Source organism: Sciurus vulgaris (assembly GCF_902686455.1).
Source record: "Sciurus vulgaris genome assembly, chromosome: 7".
Taxonomy (NCBI): Eukaryota; Metazoa; Chordata; class Mammalia; order Rodentia; family Sciuridae; genus Sciurus; species Sciurus vulgaris.
The window spans coordinates 54,309,426-54,321,935 of record NC_136467.1 but is presented as its reverse complement, the minus strand read 5'-3'; the positions used below and the strand labels follow the sequence as shown (position 1 = coordinate 54,321,935).

The 12,510-nt window shown below is 37.4% G+C and overlaps 1 protein-coding gene across 1 annotated transcript in view; it reads right to left on the bottom strand.

Moving 5' to 3' along the window:
- Nucleotides 1-5,796: 5,796 nt before the first annotated feature.
- CDK19 (cyclin dependent kinase 19) overlaps nucleotides 5,797-12,510 on the bottom strand; it is a 155,243-nt gene continuing 148,529 nt past the window's right edge. Inside the window, 1 exon segment of the mRNA XM_079149154.1 lies at nucleotides 5,797-10,192. Coding sequence (XP_079005280.1) covers nucleotides 10,061-10,192 — 132 coding nt within the window. The 3' untranslated portion in view covers nucleotides 5,797-10,060.

Below are 12,510 nucleotides of genomic sequence, written 5' to 3'. Positions count from 1 at the left end.
TCCAATGCATTTTTATACATAAGTGATGAATCTTCAGAAAGAGAAATTAGGAAAACTACCCCATTCACAATAGCATCGAAAAAAATAAAATACTTGGGAATCAATCTCACAAAAGAGGTGAAAGACCTCTACAATGAGAACTACAGAACACTAAAGAAAGAAATTAAAGAAAACCTTAGAAGATGGAAAGATCTCCCATGTTCTTGGATAGGAAGAATTAATATTGTCAAAATGGCCATACTACCTAAAGTGCTATACAGATTCAATGCAATTCCAATTAAAATCCCAATGATGTACCTTACAGAAATGGAGCAAGCAATTATGAAATTCATCTGGAAGAATAAGAAACCCAGAATAGCTAAAGCAATCCTCAGTAGAAAGAGTGAAGCTGGGGGTTTCACAATACCAGATCTTCAACTCTATTACAAAGCAATAGTAACAAAAACGGCATGGTATTGGTACCAAAATAGACAGGTAGATCAATGGTACAGAATAGAGGACATGGACACAAACCCAAATAAATACAATTTTCTCATACTAGACAAAGGTGCCAAAAATATGCAATGGAGAAAAGATAGCCTCTTCAACAAATGGTGCTGGGAAAACTGGAAAACCATATGCAACAGAATGAAATTAAACCCCTATCTCTCGCCCTGCACAAAACTCAACTCAAAATGGATTAAGGACCTCGGAATCAGACCAGAGACCCTGCAGATTATAGAAGAAAAAGTAGGTCCAAATCTTCAACATGTCGGCTTAGGATCAGACTTCCTTAACAGGACTCCCATAGCACAAGAAATAAAAGCAAGAATCAACAACTGGGATAGATTCAAACTAAAAAGCTTTCTCTCAGCAAAGGAAACTATCAGTAATGTGAAGAGAGAGCCTACAGAGTGGGAGAATATCTTTGCCACTCATACTTCAGATAGAGCACTAATTTCCAGAATATATAAAGAACTCAAAAAACTCTACACCAAGAATACAAATAATCCAATCAACAAATGGGCTGAGGAAATGAACAGACACTTCACAGAAGAAGATGTACAAGCAATCAACAATCATATGGAAAAATGTTCAACATCTCTAGTAATAAGAGAAATGCAAATCAAAACTACCCTAAGATTCCATCTCACCCCAATTAGAATGACGATTATCAAGAATACAAGCAACAATAGGTGTTGGCAAGGATGTGGGGAGAAAGGTACACTCATATGTTGCTGGTGGGGTTGCAAATTAGTGCAGCCACTCTGGAAAGCAGTATGGAGAGTCCTCAGAAAGCTTGGAATGGAACCACCATTTGACCCAGCTATCCCACTCCTTGGCCTATACCCAAAGGACTTAAAATCAGCATACTACAGAGATACAGCCACATCAATGTTCATAGCTCCTCAATTCACCAAAGCCAGATGTGGAACCAACCTAGATGCCCTTCAGTTGATGAATGGATAAAGAAACTGTAGCATATATATGCAATGGAATATTATTCTGCCATGAAGAATGATAAAATTATGGCATTTGCAGGCAAATGGATGAAATTGGAGAATATCATGCTAAGTGAGATAAGCCAATCTCAAAAAACTAAAGGACAAATGATCTCGCTGATAAGCAGATGAGGACATATAATGGGGGGTAGGAGGGGTTAGCGTTAGGTTTAGGGTTAGGTTTAGGGTTAGGGATAAGGAGGGTGGTAAGAATGGAGGAAGGAAGGACTGTGTAGAGAGAAAAGAGGGGTGGGAGGGGTGGGGGGAAGGGAAAAAATAACAAAATGAATCAAACAACATTGCCCTATGTAAATTTATGATTTTTAATAAAAAAAAAAAAAAAAGACTGGATGTGTTAGGATTGAGAACCTCTAAAAAAGGAAGATCAGTGGAACCAGAGACTGCACAGAAGAGGCCCAAGCAGGAGTAGAAGGGACAGTGACAGAGTCCAATGACTCCCTCACTGGAAGGAGGATTGAAATGTTCTTTTAAAGGGACAAGACACTACCTTTTGCCTATTAGAATGGTGCATAATTTGGTAAGGCCAATGGATATGGACACTCATCCACTGTAAATGGGTGTAAACGATAGCCTTTTGGGAAGATAATTTGATAGTGTGTTTGAGAAGGACATAAGACAATGGTTCTCAAACTTTAGTGTGTCAGATCACCTGGAAACTCATTAAAACACAGTTTGTACATAGGGTAATGATGTCTGTCTCATTCCACCATTTTTCATACCCCCTCCCTCTCATTTCCTTTTACATAATTCAAAGTTCCTCCATTATCTCTCACTCCCCACACCCCTCACCGCCATTATATATCTTTCTCCACTTATCAGGGATAACATTCGGCCTTTGGTTTTTTGGGGATTGGCCTATTTCACTTAGCATGATATTCTCCAATTCCTTCCATTTATTTGCAATGCCATAATATTATTCTTCTTTATGGTTGAATAATATCCCATTACCCTATGTACATGTATGATTACATGAATGGTATGAATCTACATCATGTACAACCATAGAAGTGAAATGATGTACCCCATTTGTGTACAACGAATCAAAGTACAGTCTGTAAAAATATTAAAAAATAAATTAAAAAGTATGTTGCTAATAATAAACTAGTAGAGATAAAAATAAAAAATAAAAACACAGTTTGTCAGGCCCCATCCTCAGAATTTCTGATTCAGGAGTATGGAGTTGGACCTGGGAACTGGCATTTCTAAGAAGTGCCCATGTGATACTGATGTTGCCGATTCATGGACCACACTGAGAACACCTGGCTTAAGAGGTTGGGAGCTTGTCTCTGAGAGTTGTCAGGTGTATGACTTATACAAGTTATTTAACCTGTCTCAGTCATATTTCTTCATTTGTAAAAAATAGGGACAATAATAGTGACCAACTCATATAGTTATGAGAATGAAATAAATCGATCCTTGCAAAATGCATAGTACTCCATAAATGTTAGCTTAGTAAATGTTATAATTTAAGTTGTTTATTCCCTAGTTGGTAATTTCATGTTTGAGTATACCTGAGAAATATTTGCATTATGGCTTGGATGAAATAAATTCATCGAAAAATACAACTTAAAACTGACTCAAAACAAATAGAAAATCTGCATATCTCTATATCCCTTAAAGGTATCAAATTTATAATTAAAATCTTTTTCACAAAGAGAATTCTGTCAAATTTGTTGGTGTATGCTACCAAATACTTAAGGAAGAAATAGCATAGATTTTGTACAAGCTCACATTACAGAAAAAGAGAAACTTCCTACATCATTTTATGGTACTGCATGCCCCTGATATCAAGCCTGACAAGGACATTACAAGAAAATTACATAGCCTTCATGAGCATAGTTATAATTCTTTAACAAAATATCAAATAATTCAACTGTGATATCATGACCAAAACTTCGTTAGTTTCCTGTGCTTGTTAAAACAAATCGCTACAAATTTGATGGCATGAAATAACAGAAATTTTCTCACAGTTCTGGAGGCCAGAAGTCTGAAACCAAGGAATAAACAGGGCATTTCCTCTGCAGGAGAACCCATTTCTTGCCTCCTCCAAGTTCTTGTAGCTGCTGGCATTTGTTTGTGGCCACATCACTCCAATCTCTGCCTCTATTTCACCACTGCTTTCTCCTCCATGTTTATGTCAGGACTGCAAGGTTGTTTTAGCAACAATGCTCCTGAGGCAGGAGCATTGCTTGAACCCAGGAGTTCAAGACCAACTTGGGAAATATAGTTAAGATCTTGTCTCTGAAAAAGGGGGAAAAAAATCTGCAAAAACAAAAATCATGTTGGAAAGACAGGACATCGAAAGTAAGAACTGTCTTTATCAGTTCAGAAACAAACGATCTCTTTCTACAGAGGAAGGAGGCAAGTTAGAAATCTAACAAGCAGGATGAGTTCCAGTTCTGGAGGCTGGAGAGTCCAATATTAAGACCTGGCAAGATGCATTTCTGGTAAGGGCTCTCTTCCTAGTTTTTGCAAATGCTTGCTTTTTATCCTGGAGAAGAAAGAGAATGTGAGCTTTCTGGCATCTCTTCTATAGGCACTAATCCTGTTACATCAAGGTCCTCCCTTTATAACCTCATTTAGCTTTACTTCTGTAAAGGCCATCTCCAAACATCACACAGGGGGCTAGAGTTTCAACATTTGAGTTTGAAGGGAGCACATTTAGTTCATTAAAAAAAAAAAAGAAAAAAAGAAAAAAAACCTAGCTGCACTTTTTGAAAAAAAGTTTAAGTAGCAAAGAAGGAATGTGCTGGAGTTACACTTTGATGTTTTTAGTCAATATTTTCATTTGTTTCCTGTATTATATTTTCGATTAGATAAAATGAATGCTTTTAAGTTTGTGTTATATGTCCAATTCAGCTTCCTATTGCCTATTACACAAAATGACCCTCTGCCAGTCTTTAAAATGCTTACCCTCAGGCAGCAAAGATGGTTTCTAAAGAAGATTGGCAAGTATGCTTTTTAATTTAAATGTAATTTGAATTTGGGGGCAGGGTACCAGGGATTGAACTCAGGGGCGCTCAACCACTGAGCCACATCCCCAGCCCTATTTTGTATTTTATTTAGAGACAGGGTCTCCTGAGTTGCTTAGTGCTGTGCTTTTGCTGAGGTTGGCTTTGAACTCACAATCCTCCTTCCTCAGCCTCCCGAGCTGCTGGGATTACAGGTGTGCACCACCATGTCTGCTTGCAATCTGAATTTTATTTGTTCCCTTGAGGTGATGTTTTCCCATGACTTTGTAGCCAAAAATATAAGAAATCAATCTATTTTACAAAAGCAACATTTCTAGTATTTTCATTATTCATAGAAAACTGTGTCAATCCCTGTCCATATACAAACATGGCATACTATGTGATCCAGGAATTCTGTGCAAGGGTACAAAAGCAATGCTTGACCTGCCATATTCAGCATCTGCTCTGTGGTGGGCATCATGTCAGCCGCTGGAAGTGCAGAAGGGAATAAAGCCCAGGCCCTATCACCACAGAATTTACAATCTGCCGGAGAGACTGTTTCCCTGGAAGTGGTAAGGGGTTTGTGGAGTCATCTACTTTTTCTTACCTACATGGCTGGTTAGAAAGGCAAGGAAGGTCAAAGAACAGTTTGCCAAAATAAGATCTATTCTACAGACAGCACAGAATTGAAGGCATTCATACCAATAGCCAAGCTGGACATGTGCAGTGTCTATTTTAAATATGTTTTATATTTATGTCTTTTAAAAGTCTTTGTGTTGTTTTCCCCCCCAGTGCTGGGGATTGAACTAGAGCCTCAAGCAAACTAGGCAAATGCTCTCCACTGAGCTACATCTGCAGACCCTTTTCAAAAAAAAAAAAAAAAATTCATTTTGACGGGGTTTCACTGTCACTTAAAATTCAATTCATTCTACGATGCCTTTGACTATTGGAGTAACCACAGAAGATTCATCGGTTAAATTACAGAAGAGCAGTCATGTTCAAAAGAATGCTCTTATACAAGGAGAATCCCCCAACCCGACCCCATCCACAAAATGTTGCTTGTTTTTTCTAAAACATCGTGATAATTTTCATTTAAAAAAAAAAAAAATGTTTCTCCTAGAGGCGTTTAGAGAGCTGTGATTTCACTTGTGAGCTATTTGTGAGTCTTGCTTGCTTCTGTAGTTTTGTGATATCATAATCACACTGAGCAAAATAACATTGCAATTCACAGGGAGACTCTGCAGGATAAGTGTAACCATAAAAGCTTCCAGGCACGTAGATGACATTTTAACATTTAAAACTTGGCACAAGCGTTGTCATGTACTTAAAAAACCACACAGAAACAAAGTCAATTAAATTTTATTTCGACCAAGAATATAAAATAAATGCAATGTAATTTATTTTAGTTTTAACAGTCATTTCAAGAAGAATGTCAGGACAACTCAAAAGTGGGAAACACTCGGCTCCAAAGTGGCAGCTCATCCTGCACCCATGGAGGGAGCCAGCCTTGCTGAGGCGCGGCCAGCGCGGAGCACACAAAATCGCAGTGGGGCATGGAGAGCTATAGTCGTCTCTATAATCATACAAAGAGGGATGCGTGCAGAAAATGACTGGAAAAGAGACAAGGACAGGTGCACTTCACAAAGAGGAATTATCGGAAATACAAACTAGGCAGTTTAGAAAGGATATACTACATAACATATATAAAAAGTACTTTCCATTGTTGTTAAAAAGGACATCTTCAGTCCAGATTTTGCGTAATACTTTTAGTGTCTACACAGACAAATCTTTAAAAAAATTAAATAGTATTAATTTACTAAATATTTAGGAGATAACAGTGCATTAAGATTTTTTTTTTCATATAATACATATCACTCCTTTGCAGTGATAGCATAGAAGAGTAAGTATGGCCTTAGGAACACATTTTTTTTTAAAAATTCTAAAATAATGACCTTTGCTTTATGATATTTGTGACAATTCTTGAAGAATATGGGGACCTAAACTGCTATGTTTTATATAAAACATTACTTGTACTTGACTCCTTCAAGCTTCTTAATCTGATGGCGATTTCACTGCCTTTCTCCACCTCCTAAGAAGATACCAGTAGAGTTTAAGATTTGCAACTTTCATAGAATTCTTCCTTCATTGAACAGTTTCTGCTACATAAATTTACTCAAAAGTAGATCAAGCTGCAAGTCTTATTCTCCACCTAATTTTTCTCTTCTTTTGCCTTTGGTAGAGAAAACAGCATCATTTTAGAGGCATAGAGAACAACTAGCAGTTGCTCTACCAGGACTGAGGCAGTGAACAGATACATAAATGTCGTCCCTTTCCATTCTTAAGAGTACACTGTGTTTATAAGAGCAAAAGATAGTGCATAAGGCCAAAATTCTAAGTACTAAAGTTTCAAAACCACACAGATATAAAAATATACATGTCCTTGGTTTTTGCATCTCACTGCATGATCTACTTCATCATAAGGATTGTTTCAGCCTCACAGTATCAGCCCTGCCGCCAAGCTACCTTATTTTGAGCTCGTCTGTCCTAAACCTTTGAATTGCTTTTCCCAAACATACACCTCATCAGAAAGCTAACTCTAAAACTGACCTATAATATCAAGAGCAGAAAATCTTCAATTCATTCTTTCAATCATCTTCCCTGGTTTGGGCGTTCCTAAAGGCTGAGGGATCTCTCTCCCCACTGCATCCTCAGGAGACATAACAGTATCTAATAATCTTTCAAAGAGGAACGCAGTCATTTGGGAAACAAAAAGTTTCAATTTTGCCTCCCAAAAGCTTCATAGGTCTCCTTAGAAGCCCCACAGTCTAGGGCCCTTATGTGTATGCAAGGCTTTGTTCCCCTTTATAAAGAAAGGAAAATATGAACCAAAATTATTCCGAAAGGTAATGGGCACGGGTGGGCATCACTGACCCTGAGGCAAGAAGAGAGGAGAAAAGGGTCAGAACCAGTGTAGTGATAAGCCCAGTCATTCATGTAAAGGAAATCTCTGGCTATATCCTGGAGAACACTGTACTGGAAGCAACTGACAAAATTCCCTTATAGCTGATGTCAGTTCTACCAGTAAAATTCATTATGTACAAGGAAAGTAGGATGGTCCTGTGAATGTATAAACACAAATCCTAAGAACTGAACTGTATATCAAAGTTGCTAATTAAGTATCAAGAGGCATGATATTTGGGTTGATGTACATATCTGGGGTTGTCTCCTTTTATTAAATGTAAGCTCTCCTCTCCTTGGGCGCAGGATGAAAGCTTCTATTTTCATTGTAATTTCCTATAACCACTTAGTAGAGTGTGTTCTGCCTACGGGAGTCATCCAATTATTGAAGATTACTGTGAACATTTCAAATATACATTGTCTTTTCTGATATTAAATCACTGGTTTTCACCTAAGTTGGACAAAGAAATCCTTCCCTAACACCACTTACTATGGAATTTGGAATAATACCTATCCAAGTGGGTTTAGAGTAAACCAAAGGGCCTTCATATTATAAGACAGTTTCACTTTCAATTCAATTACATGGCATAGACATCCCAAGAGAGCTTATTGTCACTGAATTGACCATAAGCAACAGGAAGTATGTTCTGTTGTGTTTTCCACCCAGCAGAGCACTGGACACACGGCAAGGGTGCAGTGAGCATCTGAGGACCAGTAGCTCTAGACAGTGAGACTTCACGCCATAGGACAGAACTTTACACAGGTAGCAACTTCATGCAGGAAGGTGCTAATTTCTTATTTTAAAAAATGACAGTGATAAAATACCATGAAAATGATCAGAAATTCCTTCAAATGGAGCATGTCAACTGTATCATCTGCAGTCTTGATGAATGTCACTATACAGTATTATTATTAATAGCATTATTATGCTGAGATCAGTAAGGTCCTGGCTGGCTACAGTATCACTTCAATAGTGCAAAATGTATACTGGCTTCTGTCTAAAAATCTTATTTCACTTGTATATGGACCCAGAGTATCATAACCAGGTAGATAAGTTCACAAAGAATAGTTTTAAAAATGCATATAATTTGCATATATGACAATCAGCTATTTCTTCTAGCTCAAGAAAACATTTAAAACAAGGCTGGTGCTGCTAGTAGCATTCAGAACACTTTTTTTTTTTTTTTTTTTTTTTTTTTTTTTTTTTACCCCTTACATTACAATGGGAGCTCTGTCTTTACATTTCCTTTTGACTCTGGAGAATGAGGGGCTCCTTAAACTGGCTAAGAAAGAACTTAGCCTCTAATTCATAGATAATGGAAATGCAAATATTCACCTTATCTAGTATAGTCTTACACTAACTGCCCATAGTTTTTAGGCACGATTATTAAGTTTTCTGCTAGGGGCAAAAGAAAGCATTCAGTGCAATGAAAAGATTCTTGATAGAATTAAGTTTCAGTAACAAAAGCAAAAGTATGCATACATAATACACACTTTAAACATGAATAAAACCTACATTTTTAACATGCTTTAAAAATAGTCACTATGTCTAATGCAAATACAAATGGAGAACACTGCTCTTTACTTTAAAAGCAGATGAATCTGCAGGCTTAATTTGAATACTCTTGATTAAGTAAAGTTACTCACACCTACCCAGATGTGAAGAAACAAGAAAGCAAAAGTTCCTTTAGAGAAGCCAACTTTACATACAATACACACTAAAAGCTTTTCCTTCAAGGGGAAGTAACCAATCCTTTGATCAACATTACTCCTTAAAGAAATTCTAGTGCAGTTAATATTCTCTTTAGCTTTCTGGTATGGGTCACCAGGACTGTATTTCATCAAAGCTCTTGAAACCCTTTTTAAGGTAGACTTAACTACATGAAGGTTAAAATCATAAATTCTTAATTACTGAACACTATTCAGAATGATGATTCTAGGAACTAAGTTCTGTATGAATGAATATATAAAAATCACCACACACCTCTGTTTTTCAGAGCATAAAGCATAGTAACTGCAAAGATCTAGGCTGTTTTTGGTTGTAGGTTCCCTCTGTCCCTCCACTTGTTTTTTACTAGGCCTTCCCTGAAACTAGATAAATAAAAAAATAATAGTAAAGTACTTTGGGACAGTAACAATTTTTGTTTAAGACTTCCATGAGCAAAACAGAGTCTGTGAAAAATGTGTAGCGCTCTAAAAGGTGCATTGTTACCTGTGTTGCTAAATCAGTTCATGAAGTATAAAACTATACACCACTGGAATCCTGTTTCTAAAACATTAAAATCCTATTAAAAGAACTTTGAAAAGATAAATCATAGTGATTGCTACAGCATGAGAAAGGTGCACCAGAAAATCCTTCAAAAAAAAATGCTGAAGGTTACAGAAGTGCTGGAATTAGATCAGACGTTTTATCAGAGAAGTCACAATGGAACACATGCAGGGAAGGGGTACTGAGGAAACTTCACAAGACTCTTCCATAAGTCAATAAAGAAGAGATATCAGTCCTGAAAAATACTCAATATATAAAGTTTTCTCCCAAACATGTGAGTTATAAATGGCATTGTAGTTTGCATGTTGGGGGTTCTTTGCAGACATCATATTGCTGGAGTCTTGCTTTGTGCTGGACTGGGCCAAGTCAAGGGCTGCAGATCAGTACCGGTGGGCCTGGTGAGATGGGTGGTACTGTGCACTCTGTTGAGACGAGGAGGAGTAGCCTAGAGTGCTCTGGGACTGAGAGGATCCCTGAACGCTGCTTTGGTAATTCAGGCGAGAACTGGAGTGCTAGAAGGAAATAGGAAAAGGAGGTTACTGATATAAGAAGATTATGGCTTGAGGCTGGGGTTGTAGCTCAGCTTTCCTAGCATATGTGAGGTACCAGGTTTGACCCTTAGAACCACATAAAAATAAATAAAGTTATGGTGTCCACCTACAATCAAAACAAAAAATAAAAATAAAAAAAAGGAAGAGTATGGCTCAAGATGTCAATCACAGTAGGCTGGAGATACAAATCATTATCATTATTAGGCTTCGGGTTCAGATCCATAGTAGCTGACAGCTAACTCAGTTTGGTAATACATTTACTTCTCTGAAATCACAGCCTGCCACCACTATAACCACACATTCTGACAGGTATGATATTCGGATGGATTTCTTTGGGAGATGAGCAACACTGGCAAAGAAAGGTAGAGGGGAAATGCTGACCCACTGCTCTTCATACAAATACTGGGTACAATTTAACCTTTTCATAACTGAGATTTACAAACAAGAATGATCAATTTGGCATATGGAAATCAATGGTATTTGCAAAGTATACTGATATACTGTTAATTTTCTCATTATAAAGAACAAAGCTGGGGCTGGGGTTGTGGCTCAGTGGTACAGCACTGGCCTAGCATGTGTGAGGTACTGTGTTCAATTCTCAGCACCAAGTGTAAGTAAATGAATAAATAAAGGTCTATCAACATCTAAAAAACAAACAAAAGACTAAGAAATCACTATTTTGGAGAAAATAATTTTCCAAGGTAGAAGCTAGTCCAACCCAGAAGATGAAGGAAGGAAAGGTTGAGCAGGGCATGATATGAGTTTTAAAAACTTCAGATATTATTAGAACAAAGTCTGCCCACCAATATATCCTGCTTCCTATCCAATAAGCAAAAAAAAAAAAAAAAAAAAAAAAAAAAAAATTTCATGCATGGTTGCCTATAAGAGTAGACACAAATGACACAAATGCATTTCTTTGCTTTCTGAGACGAGGGGGTCTCACCATATTGCCCTGGCTAGTCTTGAACTCCCAGGCTCAAGTAAAATTCCAGTCTTAGCATCCTGAATGCTGGGACACAGGTGTGAGCTGCAGCTTGTACTTCAGCTCAATGTATGTTTATTAATTTAAATGAAACTTTCATAGAAAATATGAAGAAAATGTATAAAAGAAAATTTCACCTACAGAAATAAGAACATTGTACCTGATTAAATGTTAAGTATAGCTGGCACCTAAGCCTCTGAATATAGTGTCTTTGCCTACATTCTGAAGATTAGGTTTACCTATAAGCAAAGTGAGAAAGAATACATGCAATAAAACTATTAGTTGGAGTTAAAAATGTAAATGACCAAGGGGTGACATAGGAAGTTTAAGAAGGAACAGGGGCTGGGGAGATAGCTCAGTCGGTAGAGTGCTTGCCTTGTAAGCACAAGGCCCTGGGTTCAATCCCCAGCACCAAAGGAAAAAAAAAAAAAAAAAAAAAAAAAAAAAAAAAAAAAAAAGGAATAGGTTGGGGGTAGAGCAGAGCATGTATGCACATTGCATGCCCTAGGCCCTGGTTTCAATCCCCACCACCAAAACCAAATAAACAAAAAAAGAAGAAAGGAGAAATCAGCAAGGTCCATCCCTCAGTGTGCACAGACTACCAAACCAAACTTGCAATATGTGCCCAAGACAAAAGGGCAGTAATACAGTCTTGGTCAAAAACAACTTGGCTTTATATATCCTGGAGATTAGTGCTCTATCTGAAGTGTGTGCAGTAAAGATTTTCTCCCACTTTGTAGGCTCTCTCTTCACTTTGTTGTTTCCTTTGCTGAGAAGAAGCTTTTCAGTTTGAATCCTTCACATTTATTGATTCTTGACTTTATTCTTGTGTTTTAGGAGTCTTGTTAAGGAAGTCAGGTCCTAAGCCAACATGATGAAGATTTGGGCCTACTTTTTCTTCTATTAGGCACAGGGTCTCTGGCCTAATTCCTAGATCCTTGATCTACTGTGAGCGGACTTTTGTGCAAGGTGAGAGATACAGGCTTAATTTTATTTCACCACATATGGATGTTCAGTTTTCCTAGCACCATTTGTTGAAGAGGCTATCTTTTCTTCGTTGTATGTTTTTGGCACCATTGTCTAGTATGAGATAACTGTTTTTATATAGGTTTGTCTCTGTGTCTTCTATTCTGTACCATTGATTTACATGTCTATTTTTGGTGCCAATACCATGCTGTTTTTATTACTATGGCTCTGTAGTATAGTTTAAGGTCTGGTACTGTGATGCCTCCTGCTTCACTCTTCTTGCTAAGAATTGTTTTGGCTATTTTGGGTCTCTTATTTTTCCAAATGAATT